The sequence below is a fragment of the Molossus molossus genome, unplaced genomic scaffold (genome assembly GCF_014108415.1).
Source record: "Molossus molossus isolate mMolMol1 unplaced genomic scaffold, mMolMol1.p scaffold_m16_p_4, whole genome shotgun sequence".
Classification (NCBI taxonomy): Eukaryota; Metazoa; Chordata; class Mammalia; order Chiroptera; family Molossidae; genus Molossus; species Molossus molossus.
In genome coordinates, this window is record NW_023425377.1 from 66,149,500 (window position 1) to 66,171,166 (window position 21,667).

The 21,667-nt window shown below is 43.3% G+C and overlaps 1 protein-coding gene across 4 annotated transcripts in view; it reads right to left on the minus strand.

Annotated features, from left to right (window-relative positions):
- ARMC6 (armadillo repeat containing 6) overlaps positions 1 to 21,667 on the minus strand; it is a 39,515-nt gene that overhangs the window by 13,151 nt on the left and 4,697 nt on the right. For 2 of the 4 annotated variants that reach the window (XM_036241102.1, XM_036241100.1), the window contains exons 1-4: positions 8,250 to 8,422; positions 3,896 to 4,039; positions 3,523 to 3,691; positions 2,040 to 2,122 (exon numbers count right to left, since the gene is read on the minus strand). In XM_036241102.1, the coding sequence (XP_036096995.1) occupies positions 2,040 to 2,122; positions 3,523 to 3,643 (204 nt within the window). In that variant the 5' untranslated portion in view covers positions 3,644 to 3,691; positions 3,896 to 4,039; positions 8,250 to 8,422. Of the gene's footprint in view, positions 1 to 2,039; positions 2,123 to 3,522; positions 3,692 to 3,895; positions 4,040 to 8,249; positions 8,423 to 21,667 lie in introns of those variants that run through there. The other 2 variants (XM_036241101.1, XM_036241103.1) reach the window with 2 other exon arrangements.

Sequence of the window (21,667 nt, forward strand, 5' to 3'; positions counted from 1 at the left end):
GTGATAGGGCTTTGTCCACCAACCATGGGGTCATTCTCTCTGTGACTGACAGCTTTTATTCTGTAATTTCCCACATATAAAACTAGCCAGGCTCACCCGGTTTGGCTCAGCAGTTGTAGCATCGGCCTGCAGACCAAAGAGTCCCAGGTTCAGTTCCCTCTAGGGGCACATACCAAAAAAACAAAACAAAAACTAGCAAGGCTCACTTTCTACTCGGAGAGTTCCAAGCTTTCATCTTGTTTTTATTTCTACAAGTCTGTTGGTAACAAACTTCATAACTCTAGCAGAGTCATTTCAAAATGCATTACAAAGTTAACTTTTTCTCCCTCCACAGATAAGCGTTTTTCATGCATCAGAACCACAAAATACAAGCAGAATTCAATGGTGCCATGGCATGTGAGAAGGTTTTGGTTCAGTTGCAAGGTGAGAACCAAGGCTGAGAGATGCAAACCCCAATGTGGGTGGCACCACCCCCAGGGAAGGGTGAGAAAGAGGATGCTAGGATGTATAGGAAAGGGACTTTCAGATTTTACTATAAATGCTTGAGTATTGCTTGACTTTTTAACACCAAGAACATATTAACATTCTTCTTCTGTAATGAAGAATAAAAATTTATTTTATTTTATTTATTTATTTTTTTTGGTACGTGCCCTTAGCAGGAACCGAACCCGGGACTCTCTGGTCCGCAGGCCAACGCTCCAACCGCTGAGCCAAACCGGCCAGGGCTGAAGAATAAAAATTTAAAAGTGAAATTAAGAAGACTAAAAGAGCAAAGGATGTAAACAAACGAGTTTTCCATACTGCTGGTAGAAGACCTCCAAGCCATTCTCTGAGCTTGGCTTCTGTAGGAGAGGCACCTGGATCTGGGTCCCAGCTCTGTCCCTCACTAGCCATGACCATAGGTGAATCATTTATTCTTGGGATGCCTCAGATTCCTGATCAGCAAAATGGCTAATCACAGATTGAGCTTTAAGCATTTAGCACAATGCTGAGCACTTCAGAAGTACTCAATGACTGCTAGAGATCAGTTACTGAAACCCTTCATATATAAAGGGCATCTACAAATCAATAAGAAAAAAGATAAACCATCCAGTAGAAACATTGCCAGAAGACAAGCTCATTTTAAAATACATTCATCCTTACTAGCAAAGGAAGTCAAAAGAACACAACAATAGGATGATTTTCACAAAACCTCTATAAGGCAGCAGATGATGAGGACTCTGAGGAAGGGAGATGTAAGCACCTTGCCTTAGTCAGAGCTGGGATCACACCCAGGGCTGTCTCCTCCAACTTCTTTTATCACTACACTCCCTTGCTGCCAGGAAAGTCATTTTATTCTCTTTGGATCTCAATTTCACCATCTGCAAAATGGGGATAATAATCCCAACCTTACAGGTGTCTTTGGGAGAATAACTGAGATAGCAAAAAGAAAGCACTTTGCACAGAATGAGTCCACAGTCTGTTCTCAATAAACACTAGAACCTTCTTCTGTTTTACAACAACTTCCCACTGTATGATGGATGACCTTAAGAAAAGGACCTAAACTCTGTGAGCAAGTTTGGGTCACTAGAGAGCCAAAGCAAGCTCTGAGCCTCCGTTTCCCCACCAGTAATTCAGGGACAACACTGCTGACTCTACAAGCCAGTTTAAGTACCAAGGAGAAAGGTCGTAATGTGCCAGAAAATAGTCAGTACTCAATAGGTGACAGCCTTAGTATGATCACTCGCTCTCTGACCAAATTCAGTGGTCAGAAAGCCAGTGAGAGGCTCCTCCATGGTGTCCTCTACTCCAAGGCCCCTAATACCAGGGAAAACCCTGAATGCTGTCCACCCCCATGAGACCTTCAGACATGGACTCAGGGAGCCCTAGCTGCAAACTCAGGCCCACCTGCAAATGCTAGGCAGGCCCTGACCTTCAGAGCCTGTATCTGCCACCTGGGAACCAGAGAAAAAAATGCCCCTGACAGACCATTACAAGGTGACATATATGGAAACACACATGTAAGGTCAGCCCTGCCCACCTGGGCCTTCCCCTCCTACCTGCAGGATGTTGTGTGTGGGCTCCTGGAGTCCATCTGCAGAGACTTTTGGTGCCATCTTTATAATGTTGCTCAATTCGACCCCTGTAGGGAGGTGGAGGAGTCAGGAAACAAGTGACAGCCATCATCCCTGTGAGTCTGCCAGGGTCACACCTCATGTCCCTTCTGCTGGTACCACCCACTCAGGAAGACTTCTGGGATCTACCCAGGTCCCCACCCCAGCCCCTCTCTACCCAAGCCAGACTTAGCAGCCATGTCCACATGGAGGTGTGGGGTGGAGGGGAGGGGAGATCTTTGCTCCTCAGCCCTGTCCAACCAATGGGAGCAGAGCAGTAGTGAGGCTGCCCACCATCACTACAGTAAGAGGCATATTCTGCCTGGTGGGCTGAGAGGCAAGGAGATCCTACAGCCTTCTCCCTTGGGGCTCCTATTATCTATCACCGTGGCTATATTCCTGCCTTCATTGGCACTTCCTAAGGAAGCCACCACTGTGCAGGATACTTCTGGGTACCCCTCCAGCACCTGCCCAGTATCTACATTGCACTCTGTGCCCAGGACATCAGCCTCTGATCTCTGAGTCTGAATACCTAGACTCCCTTGCCCTCTGGTATCTCACTGGGTTTGACTCTTGATCGGGAGTTGGGTATTCATTCCCAGCTCTCTTACTCTACCTTGGTCAGATGACCCTCATCCCCTGCTATGACCTGTCCTGGGCTGGGAGAGGTCCCTACAGTGGCCTACAGGGTCTCCTAACTCTGCCCATTCCACTACAAACAATACCTTATTTTTTATCCTCACCTAAGGATATTTTCCCATTTTTTGTTCAGATAGAGTGGGAGGGAGAGAGAGGAAGAGAGAGAGAGAGAGAAACATCGACATGAAAGGGACACATCGAGTGGCTGCGACCCGCATGACCAACCAGGGCCGGGGACAAACTGCAACTGAGACACACGTCCTTAGTAGGAACAGAACCCGGGTCTCTCTGGACCACAGGCCAACACTCTAACGGCTGAGCCAAAGCGGCCAGGGCCAAGCAATACCTTTTTAACCACTTCCCTCCACAGCCTGATTTGAGCATGACACCTGTTTCTACAGGTAGGTGACAGACATTCTGTTATGCCTTCTTGAGCTCAAGCCAGGGTACTGGTGGAGCAGAGAAGCAGGTGGTCGTGTTTCTTGGGACATGGGCAGGAAAAGCCCCTTCACATAAGTGACAATTAAAATGAGACCCACTTCGAAGAATCCAGCCCTGCAGATGTCTGGGTAAGGTCTGGGACAAGTAGAGGGTGGGCGCCAGCAAGGTGGGAGCAGGTAGCCAGCCTGCCCAGATCAGACCGTGGAGAGGGTACAGGGCCCAGGGCTGCCATGTCAGGTAAGATGGGGCCACAGCAAGGCAGCACTCTCACACGTTTAGAGCGGTGGAAGGGAAGGGAATGTCAGACAAAGAGCTGGACCAGCGCTGAAACAGAGCCATACCACCATACCTTGTGATTCAAACTGCTCCACAGCCTCTTTCACTGCCTCCTCTGGCCCCATCTCGAACTCCTTGATGTTCTCATGAACAGCTGCATCAAAGGTCTCCTGGGTGATGCGCTTGGAGGCCATCTTAATCCTTTCCTCATGGGCTGCAGGCAGCCAACAGATGCTCCTGAGCTGAGAAGTTAAGGTGAGAAGAAAGCTTTGTTGAGGGCAAGAGGGCATTTGGGAGCCTGGCCACCATTTAAGGAGCACATACCGGAGCTGGAGCCGTTTGAACACCCTGGAAAAATTTTTACAATGTGGATCGCAGGATAGGGTGATATCCCAACATCCCTAGAGCATCTAAAATTGCAGAAGAGGGCAGGTAGCTTACTATACTTTACAAGAAAGAGGAAACGTTGCCCATGCTGATGTGGCTCAGTTAGTTGGTGTGTCATCCCACGCACTGGAGGGTCTCGGATTAAATTCCCAGTCAGGGCACATACCCAGGCTGTGGGTTCAATCTTGGTTAGCATCTTCAGGCTGGGAAGTGAATGGAAGGCAACCAATCAATGGTTCTCTCACACATCAAAGTTTCCCTCTTTCTCTCTCTCCCTTTCCCTTCCTCTCTCTCTAAAATCAATAAGAAACATGTCCTTGGGTGAGGATTAAAAAATATATATTTTAGCCCTGGCCGGTTTGGAACTGAACCCTTAGAGACCTGGGTTCAGTTCCCACTAAAGGCATGCACCTCTGCTGCAGTTTGTCCTCCGCCCTTGGTTGGCTCGTGCGGGTGGCAGCCACTCGATGTGTCCCTTTCATGTTGATGTTTCTCTCTCTCTCTCTTCCTCTCTCTCCCTCCCACTCTAACAAAGAACGAATAAATGTCCTCAGGGGAGGATTAAATAAATAAATAAATAAATAAATAAATAAATAAATATATATATATATAAAATATATTTATTTTAGCCCTGAATGGTTTGGCTCAGCAGTTAGAGCGCCAGCCCATGGACCAAAGGGTCATGGGTTCAGTTCCAGTCAAGGGCACGTACCTTGGTTGCGTTTCAGTCCCTGGCCCTGGTAGGGGTCACGTGGGAGGCAACCAGTCAATGTGTCTTTCTCACATCAATGTTTCTCCCCACCCCCTACTCTGTCTGAAAATAAAAATGGAAAAATATCCTCAGATGAGGATTAACAAAAAAAAAAATTTTAGCCCTGGATAGTTTGGCTCAGCAGTTAGAGAGTTGGCCCATGCCCTGGCCGGTTTGACTCAGCGGTTAGAGCGTCGGCCTGTGGTCCGGAGAGACCCGGGTTCGGTTCCCGCTAAGGGCACGTACTTCGGTTGCAGTTTGTCCCCGGCCCTGGTTGGTCGTGCGGGTGGCAGCCATTCGATGTGTCCCTTCACGTCGATGTTTCTCTCTCTCTCTCCCTTCCTCTCTCTCCCTCCCACTCTATCTGTACAAAAAATGGAAAAATGTCCTCGGGTGAGGATAAAAAAAAAAAAAAAAAAAGAGTTGGCCCATGGACCAAAGACTCATGGGTTCAATCCTGGTCAAGGGCACATACCTTGGTTGTGGTTCGGTCCCCGGCCCTAGTCGAGGTCATGTGAGAGGCAACCAATCGATGTTTCTCTCTCACACAGATATTTTTCTGTCTCTCTCTCTTTCTCCCTTCCACTCTATCTGAAGATAAATAGAAAAATATTCTTGGGTGAGGATTTTTAAAAAACGTTTTTAAAGAAAGAGGGAATGGCCCAGCTGGTGTGGCTCAGTGGTTGAGAGTGGATCCGTGTACCAAGAGGTCATCGGTTCAATTCCCAGTCAGGGCACATGCCCAGGTTGTGGGCCTGATCCCCAGTGGGAGGGTATGCAGGAAGCGGCCAATTGATGTTCTCTCTCATTGATGTTTCTATCTCTCTCTCCCTCTCCCTTCCTCTCTAAAATCAATAAAGAAAAAAAGAATTTTTTTTAAAAAGGGGGAATGTTAACATATGTATGTCCTTATAATAAAATGTAATAACAATAAGGGTAAAATAATAGCTTAATATTATGTTAAAGGACTGCCATATTATATAAAATAGTAAAATAGTATTATAACACAGTTATATATTAATATAACCATATGTAATATGATTATAATGTATATTATAAAATATACTGTTATAACTATACATGTTATTTTATTATATCCTTATGCTTGCATGTAATCATATAATTAGGCAATGTTATGTTATAGTAATATAGTGTTATATTAATAAAAATTTAAAATAAAACTAATAGCGTAAATAAGCAAAAAGAAAGCCTAAATTAAAAAAACTAATAAATCAATATAAACCAAAATAAAAATAAAAGCAACCCTTAAAAAGCAAGAACAAAATGAAGCCCACAAATCTAAGAGTGTTTCTGCAGTGATCAGACCACTTCATGTGATTTTAAAACACAGTAATATGACCATACATTCTTATTGAGATATATACTAAGGATAGTATAAAATACAAAAAAAAAACTTCAACAGTTTTCAGTAATCATGTTGTTAGAAATATTATTAATGTTATTCTGAAACTATTATAGATGTAGCAAATAAGTAGTAAGGTTTATGTCATTACGTAGCAGCATAAAAGAAAAGAGATTCTAACTTAAGAAAATGAAGTAAAAACTCAGAATTCCCAAATTTGAACTTGAAATATCAATACAAATTTATAATATATATTCCCTTAAACAAACACCCCCATACACTTTTATAGTTACACCAACTGAAAATGCCTAGAGGAAATGACAACACAGAAGTAATAAGCACTCCAAACACTAACTGCGGTCTCTAACTACCATAACTAGGGCTCCTGGAGAAATGGCCGATTCCAGGTCTGGGCAGGAAATAGGCCAGAGCAACTGGGAGCATCTTGTGAGAGCAGAATGCAATGAAGCTTCTAAAGCTATTGAAGTTATATCAAACAACTTGGGAACAAACCCTAAGGGGCGCCCACTAGCTAAAGATGAGACAAGTGAGCATTAAAAAAAATCCAGCCTGTCCAGTTTGACTCAGCAGTAGAGCATTGGCCCTTGGACCAGTGAGTCCTGGGTTCGATTCTGGCCAAGGGCATATACCTCGGTTGCAGGTCGTCCCAGGCCCTGGTTGGGGTCATGCAGGAGGTAATCAGTTGATGTGTCCCTCTCACATCGATGTTTCTTTCTCTCTCCCTTTCTCTCCCCCCAACTCTATCTGAAGATAAATGAAAAAATATCCTTGGGTGAGGATTAAAGAAAAAAAGAAAAGAAAAATCCAACACCACCTGTCTCCTGCCCAGAATGATATGCACCTGTGAAGTCATCCTACCAAAACCTCACACCTGAACCTGACCATGCATCCAGTGGAACTTTGTGCAATGACAGAATGTTACGTATCTGTGCAGTCCACAAGGGATTAAACAGTTGAAATGTAGCTAGTGCAAATGAGGAACTGAACATGTAGTTTTACTTAATTATAATTCATTTTAATGTAAATAGCCACCGCTAATGTTTACTATATTAAAGAGCACAGCTCTAGAGCTAACAGTCCCTGATCAAATTGCTCAATTGTCTTAATATGGTCTTTTAAAACAATGTGCTTGTTTTTGATCCCAGGTCCAATCTAGAATCACACAACACAGAAAGTGTGTTAGGAGGACAAAGGTACAGGGATACTAGGACAATGGTACTGAATTGTGGCAAAAACCCAAGTGCAAATTTGGGCTCTGTGGGAAACAGACCAATGTAGCCCATGCTCCTCTTTGCAGAGATGGCACAGGATGTGAATATTCTATATTTGTGCAGACACTCCAGAGGGGAGGAGGACAAATTATGGGGCCAACACAGAGGAGCAGTTAAATCCCAAGTCCTCCACTTAATCTTGTTCTTCAATTCCCTCATGGGTGATACAGGGGAAAACACAGAATCTACCTCATGGGGCTACAGTGAAAACTCAACCAGTTAATTCTTAAAAAGCACTTAGAACAGGATCTAGCATTGAGTAAGAGCTTAATAAACGTTACTTATTGGGGGCATCCCAAGATGGTGGTGGATTAAGTGGAAGCTACACTCAGCCCTCGTTTATCGCGGTTAATCAGTTCCAGACTCCATCGCAATAAATGAATTTCCGTGAAGTAGGATTCTTTATTTATACAGTCATCCCTTGCCACTTTGGCTCCAACTTTCCCGGCTTCGCTGTATCGCAGTTTTTTCAAATACTATACTATACTATATTTGAAAAAACTACACTATATTTGAAAAAACTACTATATTTGAAAAAACTGCTATAGCATGTAGCCACGAATGTCGAAGCGCAAAGTGGCGAGGGACGACTGTACATTGACTTTCTCCCAGGACCAAACTGGAATTACAACTAAAATATAGAAAAAGCATCCTGAATAACTAACTGAAGACTAGTTGGAGAGAACCCTTGTAACCAAGGACATAAAGAGAAGCCCACATCAAGACTGGTAGGAAGTACAGAGGCATGAGAGGGTTGGCTGGGCTCCCACAGGCAGCAGCTGAAGTGCTGGAGGGATATCTCAGCTGAGGAGGGTTCCCCCTTAGAAGTCTGGAGTCTAAACTCCAAGCTCGGCTCCCCAGCCGAGAGTAACAGAACTAGGAAAAATGTCCACATAACATCTGGCAGTGAAAAGTACTGGAGGTTTTGTTCATCAGGGAAAGTTGGCTAGAAACACAGGCACCCTCATAAAGGGCTAATGCTCTAAATTTCGTTTGCAGCCACTCACCTTGGGCCCAGCAGAGGGAGGGCAGAGTTAACTAGAACTGCGTGAGGAGAGTCTGGAGTTGGTGGCTCTGGGGAGAGAGCTGAGAAGACACCCACCAGGATCCCTGAGCTGGGTCATTCCCCCAAGCAGCAGAAGCCATCTTTCTCAGGCAGACCTTTACATCCTGGCAGCTTTAGCCTAGGGGAAAAGCAATAGCCCCACCCATTAGAAACCCTCTCACCCCACCCTGTGAGTTTAACCCTGGCTGAAGTCTACAGCCTGAGGCTCATTTAGTGACTGAGATTTACAATCAGCCTGTAGGCAAAGGTAGCTCTCTGGGTGCTTTGAGTTGTTGCCTCACCTGCTCCTGGGACCAGAGCTAATAAGGGTAAAACTTGGTGTGCAACTTGGTCCTTTCCACACACCCAGCCCCAGCAGAGGGAACCACAAGCTGTGGATCACTGATTCCAAACAGGATACTCGAGCCAGTCATGGACAGCGTCAGACATTGGAGACACTCTGAGGAAGCCCCAAACCAATAAACCCAGTGGCCATCTTCAGAAAACAAGAGAGCAGGATCCAATAAGCTTCACAAGCAGTATATCCACATAGATATTGGTAGCGGAGGCAAGACAAATTCCGCTTTGTGTGAGCACCAGCACAGCAGCCTGCAGGCTGTGTTAGAGATTGAGCCTCACAGACAGCTAGCTTGAGGGTCGAGCCCAGGCATGAATGGGCCAATAATAAGACTCCATTACAACAGGAGGACTCACACAATGTACACAAAGGATATTATTAGAGCACCCAGGTCTGGTGATGAGGGAGACTATGCTACTAAGTCCCACAGGTCACTTGCTACATAAAGACACCCAACCAAGACCAGAAGTCATAGCAGATCTACCTAATACATAGACACACACCCAAACAGGCAGCAAAAATGGGGAAACAAAGAAACAAGCCTCAAATGAAAGAACAAGAGAATTCATCAGAAGAAGAGCTAAATGAGCAAGGGATAGAAAACCTTTTGAAGAAATAATGGCAAAAAACTTCCCTAACCTGGTGATGGAAAAAGTCATACAGGTTCAGGAAGGACAGAGAGTCCTAAGCAAGAAAAACCCAAAGGGGCCCATGCCAACACACATCATAATTAAAATGCTAAAGACTAAAAACAAAGAATCTTTTTTTTTTTATCCTCACCTGAGGACATTTTTTTCGTTTTTTGTTCAGATAGAGTGGGAAGGAGAGAGAGGAAGAGAGAGAGAGAAGAAACATCGACGTGAAAGGAACACGTCGAGTGGTTGCCACCAGCACGACCCAACCAGGGCCGGGGACAAACTGCAACCGAGGTACGTGCCCTTAGCGGGAACTGAACCCTGGTCTCTCTGGACCACAGGCCGATGCTCTAACCGCTGAGCCAAACCGGCCAGGGCGAGAGAATCTTTTTTAAAAATGTTTTAATTGATTTTTTTAGAGAGAGAAAGGGAGAGATAGAAACATCAATGTGAGAGAGATACATCAGTCAGCTGCCTCCTGCATGCCCCCTACTGGGGATAGAGCCTGCAACTTGGGCATATGCCCTGACTAGGAACTGAACAGGGAACTCTCAGTCCATGGGATGACGCTCAATCCACTGAGCCACACTAGCCAGGCCAAAGAGAGAATCTTAAAAGCAGCAAGAGAAAAGCAATTAGTTACCCACAAAGGAGCTACCATAAGGATTCTGTCTGATTTCTCAACTGAAACACTACAGGCCAGAAGGGAATGGCATGAATTATTCAAGGTAATGAAAAGCAGGATCTGAAAACAATAGTACTCTATCCAGCAATGCTATCATTAAAAATAAAAAAACGCTAAAGGAGTTTACCATCAAACCACCATTGCAAAGGGTCTTTGTAATAAAGAAATATACAGAGAGCCTGGGCCGGTTTGGCTCAGAGGTTAGAGCGTTGGCCTGCGAACCAGAGAGTTCCAGGTTCAGTCCCCGCTAAGGGCACATACCTTGGTTGCGGTTTGTCCTCAGCCCCGGTTGGGTTTGTGTGGGTGGCAACCAGTCGATGTGTCTCTCTCACATTGATGTGTCTCTCTCACATCGATGTTTTTCTCTCTCCTCCCTCCTCTCTCCCTCCCACTCTATCTGAAGATAAATGCAAAATTGTCCTCGGGTGAGGATAAAAAATAAAAATAAAAACAATTAAAAATATATATATATAGAGAGAGAGAGAAACATAGGCATAAAGAATAAAAATGGCAGTAAGTACCAATTAATAACCTTATATGTAAATGGATAAATTCTCCAATCAAAAGATCAGAGCAGAAATAAATGACATAGACTAAAAACAATACAAAATATCAATGAAACCAAGAACTGATTCTTTGAAAAGATAAACAAGATCGATGAACCTCTAGCCAGACTCATCAAAAAAAGAGAGAGGACCCAAATAAATAAACAACTCTATGCCAACAAATGGGATAACCTAGGCAAAATGAACAAATTCCTAGAAACATACAATCTTCCAAAACTGAATCAGGAAGAATCAGAAAACCTGAATACAACAATAACAACTAATGAAATTAAAGTAGTAATTTAAAAACTCTCAGCAAACAAAAGACCTAGACCAGACAGCTTCACAGGGGAGTTTTACCAAACATTCAAAGAAGAACTAACACATATTCTCAAACTACTCCAAAAAATTAAAGAGGAAGGAAGATGTCCAAGCTCTTCTTACAAGGTCAGCATTATCCTAATTCCAAAACCAAATAAAGATACTACAAAGAAAAGAAAATTACAGGCCAATATCCTTGATGAACATATATACCAAAATCCTCAACAAAATATTAGCAAAATGGATTCAGCAATATATTAAAAAGATTATTCACCATGACCAAGTGGGATTTACCCCAGAGATTCAAGGCTGGTACAATATTCACAAATCAATAAATGTGATACACCACACAAACAAAATGAAAGATAAAATAATATGACCATTATCAATAGATACAGAAAAAGCATTCGACAAAATCCAGCAACTATTTGTTGTTGTTGTTGTTGTTGTTAATCCTCACCCAAAGATACTTTTACATTGATTGTTTTTTTTTTATAGTGTTGGAAGGGAGGGAGGAGGAAAGAGAGAGAGAGAAACATCAGTGTGAGAGAGACGCATCGACTGGCTACCTCTCGCACAACCCCAACCAGGGCCAAGGATAAAACCTGCAACCCAGGTATGTGCCCTTGACCAGGAATTGAACTCTTGACCCTTCAGTTCATGGGCTAATGCTCTTAACTGCCGAGCCAAACTGGCCAGGGCATCCAGCACCCATTTTTGATAAAAACTTTCAAGAAACTGAAAATAGAAGGATCATACCTCAACATAATAAAGGCCACATACGACAAATCTACAGCCAACACAATACTCAATGGGCAAAAACTAAAAGTGTTTCCTTTAAGAACAGGAACAAGACAGGTATATCCACTTTTACCACCCTTATACATCACAGCGCTAGAAGGCTCAGCTACAGCAACCAGACAAGAAAAAAATAAAAGGCATCCAAGTGAGAAAGGAATAGGAAAAACTGTCATTATTCACAGATGACATAATACTGTACATAGAAAACCGTAAAGACTCATGCAAAAAACTACTAGCTTTAGCCCTGGCCAGTTTGGCTCACAGACCAAAGGGTCATAAGTTTGATTCCAGGTTATGGGCACGTACCTGGGTTGCAGGCTCGATTCCCAGACCCAGTTAGGGTCATGCAGGAGGCAAACAATTGATGTTTTTCTCTCACACTGATGTTTCTTCTCTCCCTCCCTCCCTTCCACTCTATCTAAAAGTCAGTGGATGCTCTTGCTGGTTTGGCTCAGCGGTTAGAGCATCAGCCTGTGGACCAAAGAGTCATGAGTTTGATTCCCAGTCAAGGGCATGTACCTCGGTTGCAGGTTCGATCCATGGCCCTGGTCAGGGTTGTGCAGGAGGCAACCAATTGATGTCTCTCTCTCTCACCCTCCTTCCCTCCCACGCTATCTGAAAATCAATGGAAGAATATCCTCAGGTGAGGATTAAAAATAATAATGATAACAAAAAGTAAAAAATAGAGTCCAGAGAGAAAATGGCGGCGAAGTGAATGGAGGGACCCAGACCGTCTCCCAAGACCAAACTGGATTTACAACGAAAACAAAGGCAAACCGTCAGGAAAGGGCAGCTGAAGGACACCTTGGAGGACCACTTAACCAGAAACACCCACTCAGTCCTGGTAGGCTTGCGAGGACGGGAGTGGGGACCAGGAGCCCAGGGTCCGCAGCGGCCTGGGCAGGGGCCAGGGAACTAGAGGGGAAGTTAACTCTACCGTCTTTCTTCCCACTGTGCCCGGCCTGGAAACCCTGTAGCGGCTAGGCTAGGCTCTCTGCTGAAGCCGCACTGACTCGCAGCCGGCTAGGCTAGGCTCTCTGCTGAAGCCGCACAGACTCGCAGACCCCAGGCAACTCGGTGGGACCGGGGAACGCGGTGGAGAGTTAACGCTACCGCCTCCCCCCCTGCCGTGCACGGCCTTAGAAACTCTGCAGCCGGCTAGGCTAGGCTCTCCGCTGGAGCCGCACAGACTCCTGGCCCCCAAGGAACTGGGCGGGACCAGGGAACTCGGAGGGACCGGGGAACTAGACGGAAAATTAATTCTACTGCCTCCCCTCCTGCCGTGCAAGGCCCTGTAGCCGCTGAAGCCGCACAGACTCCTGGCCCCCAGGCAACTCGGTGGGACCGGGGAACGCAGCGGAAAATTAAGTCTACCGCCTCCCTCCCCGCCGCGCACGGCCTGGAAACCCTGTAGCCGGCTAGGCTAGGCTCTCCGCTGAAGCCACACAGACTCCTGGCCCCCAGGCAACTCGGTGGGACCTGCGAACGTGGCGGAAAATTAATTCTACCGCCTCCCTTCCCGCCGTGCACGGCCCTGGAAACTCTGCAGCCGCTGAAGCCCACGGACTCACGGCCCCCAGGGAACTGGGCGGGACCAGGGAACTTGGCTGGAAATTATTCCCACCACCTCCCTTGCCACCCTGCATGGGCCCTCCTAACGCTATAGCCTGCTAAACTCTCCGCTGGAGCCACACAGACTCCCGGAGAACAGGGGACTTGGCGGGATTAAAGTGGGTCCTCCCTGGTGCATCCAAACCCAGGAGAGGGAGCCACAAACAGCAAAACACGAACACCCACTGGGAAAACTTGGCAGACTCCAAAGCCCACTGTGATAACCAAAATGGTGAGAAACAGAAACAAAAGCCAAATGAAAGATCAAGAGACCTCTACAGAAGATGAAATAAATGAGGTGCAGTTAAGCAAGTTAACAGAACTAGAATTTAGAGCCATGATGTTGCGGAAGCTCAACAGCATGTGTAAGGACATGAGCAACATGAGTAAAGACATAGAAATGTTGAAAATAAACCATCTGGAAATGAAAAACCAACAGGAAGAAATGAAGAATGACATATCAGAAATGAAAAACACACTGGAAGGTCTAAAAAGCAGAGTAGGGGAAGCTGAGGACCGGATCAGTGAATTAGAAGACAGGCTAGAAGAAATCAACCAATCAGAAAACCAAAAGGAAAAAAAGATTAAGAAACAAGAAGAGAGCTTAAGAGAATTGTGGGACAACTGGAAACGTAATAATATTCGTATCATAGGAGTCCCTGAAGAAGAAGAAAGTAAGCGAGGGCTAGAGAATATATTCAAAGAAATAGTGACAGAAAACTTCCCTAATTTGGTGAAGGAAGAAGGCATTCAAGTTCAAGAAGCTCAGAGAGCCCCAAGTAAGAAGAACCCAAACAGGCCCACACCAAGACACATAGTAATCAAACTGCCAAAATTTCAAGACAAAGAGAGAATCCTAAAAGCAGCAAGAGATAAGCAACAGGTTACCTACAAAGGAACCCCCATAAGGCTCTCAGCTGACTTCTCACAAGAAACATTACAGGCTCGAAGGGAATGGCATGAAGTAATCAAGGTCATGAAAAACAAGGATCTGAATCCAAGACTACTCTACCCAGCAAGGCTATCGTTCAAAATAGAAGGTCAAATAAAGAGCTTCCCAGACAAAATAAGGCTAAGGGAGTACATTAGCACCAAACCAGCACTGCAAGAAATGTTAAAAGGACTGCTGTAATTACCAGGAGAAATGGGAAGAAAAATAGAACCACACTAAACAAAAATGGCAATAAATAAGTACATATCAATAACCACCTTAAATGTAAATGGACTGAATGCTCCCATAAAAAGACACAGAGTAGCTGATTGGATAAGAAAGCAAGACTCATCTATATGCTGTTTACAAGAAACCCACCTCACAACAAAAGACTCACACAGATTGAAAGTGAAGGGATGGAAAAAAATCTTTCAAGCAAATGGAAAAGAAAAAAAAGCTGGGGTAGCAATACTGATATCTGATAAAATAGACTTCAGATTGAAGGCCATAACTAGAGACAAAGAAGCCCACTACATAATATTGAAAGGATCTATCCAACAGGAAGATATAACATTGATAAACATATATGCACCCAATATAGGAGCACCAAAATATATTAAAAATCTTCTGGAGGACTTCAAAGGAGAAATCGATAGCAATACAATCATAACAGGGGACTTCAACACCCCGCTCACATCACTGGATAGATCCTCTAGACAAAAAATTAGCAAGGAAACAGAGACTCTAAATGAAGCACTAGACCAAATGGATTTAATAGATATCTACAGAGAACTACACCCCAAAACTACAGAATTCACATTCTTCTCAAGTGCACATGGAACATTCTCAAAGATAGACCACATGTTAGGGCACAAACTAAGTCTCTACAAGTTCAAGAAGATTGAAATTATAACAAGCATCTTCTCAGACCACAATGGTATGAAACTAGAAATCAATTGCAAGAAGAACATACAAAGACATTTTAACACATGGAAGCTAAATAGAATGTTATTAAACAATGAATGGGTCACCGAGGAAATCAAGGAAGAAATCAAAAACTTCCTGGAAACCAATGAAAATGAGGACACAACAATACAAAATCTATGGGATGCAGCAAAAGCAGTTCTGAGAGGGAAGTTTATAGCACTACAGGCCTACCTCAAAAAGAAGAAAAATCTCTAATAGACTACCTAACCTCACAACTTAAAGAACTAGAGAGTAAACAAAAAGAAAACCCCAGAGCAAGCAGAAGAAAAGAAATAGTAAGGATCAGAGCAGAAATAAACGACATAGAGACCAAAAAAACAATCCAGAGGATCAATAAAACAAAGAGCTGGTTTTTTGAAAAGATAAACAAGATTGATGGACCCTTAGCTAGACTCACCAAGAAACAAAGAGAGAGAACCCAAATACATAAAATCAGAAATGAAACAGGAGAGGTAACAACTGACCCTACAGAAATACAAAAGATCGTTAACAACTACTATGAAAAATTATACGGCAACAAATTCGAAAATCTAAGCGAAATGGACAAATTTTTAGAAACACATAGCCTCCCAAAATTGGATCAGATAGAGATTGAAAACTTGAACAGACCAATAACAACAGAGGAAATTGAAGATGTAATCAAGACTCTTCCAGCAAACAAAAGCCCAGGCCCAGATGGCTTCACAGGGGAGTTTTACCGAACATTCAAAGAAGAACTAATACCCATTCTCCTCAAACTATTTCAAAAAATTCAAGAAGAAGGAAGACTGCCAAACTCGTTTTATGAAGCCAGCATAACTCTAATTCCAAAACCAGAAAAAGACACAACAAAGAAAGAAAACTACAGGCCAATATCCCTGATGAACATAGATGCCAAAATCCTGAACAAAATACTAGCAAATCGAATCCAGCAATACACCAGAAAAATTATCCACCATGACCAGGTGGGATTCATCCCAGGGATGCAAGGCTGGTACAATATTCGCAAATCCATAAATGTGATACACCACATAAATAAATTGAAGAATAAAAACCACATGATCATATCAATAGATGCTGAAAAAGCCTTTGACAAAATCCAGCATCCATTTCTGATAAAAACACTCACCAGTGTGGGAATTGAGGGATCATACCTAGACATAATAAAGGCCATATATGAAAGACCTACAGCCAACATCATACTCAATGGGCAAAAACTAAAAGCATTTCCCTTAAGAACAGGAACAAGGCAAGGATGCCCACTTTCGCCACTCCTATTTAACATAGTACTGGAAGTCTTAGCCACAGCAATCAGACAGGAAGAAAAAATAAAAGGGATCCAAATTGGAAAGGAGGAAGTGAAAGTGTCATTATTTGCAGATGACATGATACTGTACATAGAAAATCCCAAAGACTCCACCAAAAGCTTACTAGACTTAATAAATGAATTTGGCAAAGTAGCAGGATACAAAATTAACGTCAAGAAATCGATGGCATTCTTATACACCAATGATGAACTCACAGAAAGAGAAACTAGGCAAACAATCCCATTTACCATTGCGGCAAAAAAATTAAGATACCTAGGAATAAACTTAACCAAAGAGATAAAGGACCTATTCGCAGAAAACTACAGATCTTTGAAAAATGAAATAGAGCAAGATGTAAAAAAGTGGAAGAACATACCCTGTTCATGGATTGGGAGAATTAACATCATTAAAATGTCCATATTACCCAAAGCAATCTATAGATTCAACGCAATCCCCATCAAAATACCAACGGCATACTTCAAAGAATTAGAACAATTACTTCAAAAGTTCATATGGAACCAAAAAAGGCCTCGAATAGCCACAGCAATCTTGAAAAGGAAGAACAAAGTTGGAGGGATCACAATACCAGATTTCAGGTTATACTACAAAGCCACCATAATCAAAACAGCCTGGTACTGGCACAAGAACAGGTATATAGACCAGTGGAACAGAATAGAGAACCCAGAAATGGACCCTAGGCAATATGCTCAATTAATATTTGACAAAGGTGGCAAGAGCATACAGTGGAGTAAGGACAGCCTCTTTAATAAATGGTGCTGGGAAAATTGGACAGCTACTTGCCGAAAAATGAAACTAGACCATCAACTTACACCCTACACCAAAATAAACTCAAAATGGATAAAAGACTTAAATGTAACCCATGAATCCATAAAAATCCTAGAGGAGACTGTGGGCAACAAAATCTCAGACATCATACGCAGCAGAATTTTTACTGACACATCACCTAAGGCAATAGAAACAAAGGAGAAAATGAACACATGGGACTACATCAAACTCAAAAGCTTCTGCACAGCGAAAGATACAATCATCAAAACGGAAAGGCTACCCACTGTATGGGAGAGCATAATTGCCAATGATATATCAGATAAGGGGTTAATTTCCAATACATATAGAGTGCTCACACAACTCCACAAAAGGAAGACAAAGAATCCAATTAAAAAATGGGCAGAGGAACTAAATAGACACCTCTCCAAACAGGACATACAAATGGCTAAGAGACATATGAAGAAATGTTCATCATCACTAATCATCAGAGAGATGCAAATCAAAACAACAATGAGGTATCACCTCACACCGGTCAGAATGGCCGCCATCAACAAATCATCAAACAACAAGTGTTGGCGAGGGTGTGGAGAAAAGGGGACTCTAGTACACTGTTGGTGGGAATGCAGACTGGTGCAGCCACTATGGAAAACAATATGGTGTCACCTCAAAAAATTAAAAATTGAACTCCCATTTGACCCAGTGATCCCACTTCTAGGAATATACCCTAAGAAGCCTGAAACACCAATCAGAAAGAATATATGTACCCCCATCTTTGTAGCAGCACTATTTACAATCGCTAAGATCTGGAAACAGCCCAAGTGCCCATCAGTAGACGAATGGATTAAAAAGCTGTGGTACATATACACAATGGAGTACTACGCAGCGGTAAGAAAGAAAGATCTCTTGTCCTTTGAGACTACATGGAGGGACCTGGAAAGTATCATCCTGAGTGAAACAAGCCAAGCAGAGAAAGACAAATTTCATATGATCTCACTGATTTCTGGAATATAATGAACATAACAGTTTGAGGACAATCCCCTAAGGAGTGGGGAGCTGAGAGAGGGATGAACAACAGAATTTATATGCATATAGGCATGAACAGTGGACATGGACAACAATCGGGGGAAGGGGCGGGGAGGGAAGGGGGAGGGGGGAACCACTGGGGGAAAAAAGGAGAATCATTTGTAACAAAAATTAATCAATAAAAAAAAAAAAAAAAAAAAAAAAAGTAAAAAATAAGTATCAATAGACATAAATCCTCAGGAGGGGATTAACAAACAAACAATATGCTAGATTTAATAAATGAATTCGGAAAGTAGCAGAATACAAAATTAACACACAGAAATTGATGGTATGTTTATACACTAATAATGAGCTCTCAGAAAGAGAAACTAAAAAAAAATCCTATTTACCATTGCAACAAATAATTAAGATACCTAGGAATAAATTTTTTTTTTTTATCCTCACCCAAGGACATTTTTTCAATATTTTTTTTCAGATAGAGTGGGAGGGAGGGAGAGGAAGAGAGAGAGAAACATCAATGTGAAAGGGACACATCGAGTGTATGCCACCCACACGACCCAAAATTAACACAGGGTCGGGGACAAACTGCAACTGAGGTATGTGCCCTTAGCGGGAACCGAACCCGGATCTCTCCGGACCACAGGCTGACGTGCTAACCGCTGAGCCAAACCAGCCAGGGCCCTAGGAATAAATTTAACCAAGGAGGCAAAAGACCTGTACACAAAAAACTACAGGACATTGAAAAAGGAAATAGAGCCCTGGCCGGTTTGGCTCAGCGGTTAGAACGTCGGACTGCGGTCCGGAGAGACCCGGGTTCGGTTCCCGCTAAGGGCACGTACTTCGGTTGCAGTTTGTCCCCGGCCCTGGTTGGTCGTGCGGGTGGCAGCCACTCGATGTGTCCCTTTCACGTTGATGTTTCTCTCTCTCTCCCTTCCTCTCTCTCCCTCCCACTCTATCTGTACAAAAAATGGAAAAATATCCTCGGGTGAGGATAAAAAAATAAATAAAAATAAATAAATAAATAAATAAATAAATGTTTAAAAAAAAAAAAAAAAGGAAATAGAGGAAGACATAAACAAGTAAAAGTGTATACTGTGTTTGTGGGTTGGAATAATTAACATCATTAAAATGTCCATATTATCCAAAGCAATCTATAGATACAATTCAATCCCTATTAAAATACCATTGACATATTTCACAAATCTATTTTATTTATTTTTTATCCTCACCCGAGGACATTTTTCCATTTTTTACTCAGATAGAGTGGGAAGGAGAGAGAGGAAGAAAGAGAAACATCGATGTGAAAGGGACACATCGAGTGGCCACCACCCACATGACCCAACCAGGGCCGGGGACAAACTGCAGCCAAGGTACATGCCCTTTGTGGGAACCGAACCCGGGTCTCTGTGGACCGCAGGCTGACGCTCTAACCGTTGAGCCAAACCGGCCAGGGCTATTTCACAAATCTAGAACAAATACTCCAAAAATTTACATGGAACCAAAAAAGACCCCAAATAGCTCTTGCACTCTTGAGAAAGAACAAAGTAGGAGGGAATCACAATATCGGATATCAAATTATACTACAAAGCCACTTTAATCAAAACAGCCTGGTACTGACACAAGAACAGGCACATAGATCAATGGAACAGAACAGAAAACCCAGAAATTCACCCAAGCCATTACACTCAATTAATATGGTCAAACGACGCAAGAGTATACAATGGAGTAAAGATAGTCTCTTCAATAAATGGTGTTGGGAAAACTGGACAGGTGCATGCAAAATAATGAAATAGACCACCAACTTCTACCATACACGAGAATAAACTCAAAATGGGTAAAAGACTTAAATGTAAGTCGTGAAACCATAAAAATCCTAGAAGAAACCATAGGCAGCAAAATCTCAGATATCTCACATAGCAAAATTTTCACCCTGGCCGGTTTGGCTCAGCAGTTAGAGCATCGGCCTGCAGTCCAGAGAGACCCGGGTTCAGTTCCCGCTAAGGGCACGTACCAAGGTTGCAGTTTGTCCCTGGCCCTGGTTAGTCGTGCAGGTGGCAGCCACTTGATGTGTCCCTTTCACATCGATGTTTCTCTCTCTCTCTCTCTTCCTCTCTCTCCCTCCTACTCTGTCTGAACAAAAAATGGAAAAATGTCCTCAGGTGAGGATAAAAAAATAAATAAATGAAATAAGGGGCAAAGAACCTAAATAGCCACTTCTCTCTCTCCTTTTTTTTTTCTTTATTGATTTGAGAGAGGAAGGGAGAGGGAAACATTGATAAGAGAGAACACTGATTGGCCGCCTCCTGCATGTCCTGCAATGGGGATTTGGCCTACAACCTGGGCATGTGCCCTGACCGGGAATCAAACTGGAGACCTCTTGGTGCATAGGTCGACACTCAACCACTGAGCCACACCAGCCGGGCAAAATAAACACTTCTCCAAAGAAGACATACAGATGGCCAAGAAACATGAAAAAAATGTTCCAAGTCACTAATAATCAGAGAGATGCAAATTAAAACTACAATGGGGAATTATCATCTCAGAGAAGTAGCAGGGCAAGAAAAGATTAACCAAAGAATTTATATGCATATATGCATGACTCATGAACACAGACAATAGTGTGGTGAAGGCCTGGGGGTGGCAGGAGTGGCATGGAGGGGGGGGTCAATGGGGGAAAAAAGGGGAGACAGCTGTAATAATTTCTTTCTTTTGTTTTTGTTTTGTTAATACTTACCCAAGGATATTTTCCCATTGATTTTTATTTTATTTTATTTGGGGGGGTGTGATATGTGCCCCTAGCGGGAACCGAACCCGGGACTCTCCAGTCCTCAGGCTGATGCTCAACCCGCTGAGCCAAACCGGCCAGTGCTTCCCATTGAGTTTTAAATAGCAGAAGGGAGGGAGGGAGGGAGGGAGAGAGAGAGAGAAAGAGAGAGATAGCAGAAGGGTGGGATGGAGAGAGAGGGAGGGAGAGAGAGAGAGAGAGACATGGACATGAGAGACACATGGATTGGTTGCCTCCTGTACATGCTCCAACCAGGTATCAAACCAGCGACCCTTCAGTCCACAGGCCGATGCTCTAACCGCTAAACTAAACAAGCCAGGGCATCTGTAACACTTTCAACAATAAAGATAAATTTAGCCCAGCCAGTGTGGCTCAGTGGATTGAGCATTGTCCCATGGACTGAGAGGTCCGGGTTCCATTCCGGGTCAGGGCACATGCCTGTGTTGTAGGCTCGATCCCCGGTGGGGGGCATGCAGGAGGCAGCCAATTGATGTATCTCTGGCACATCAAAGTTTCTATCTCTCTCTTCCTAAAAAATCAATTAAAACATTTTTTAAAAAGCTTAAATACATATGTATATGTATACATATACATACATATACATACATAAATTTTAAAAAATAAGC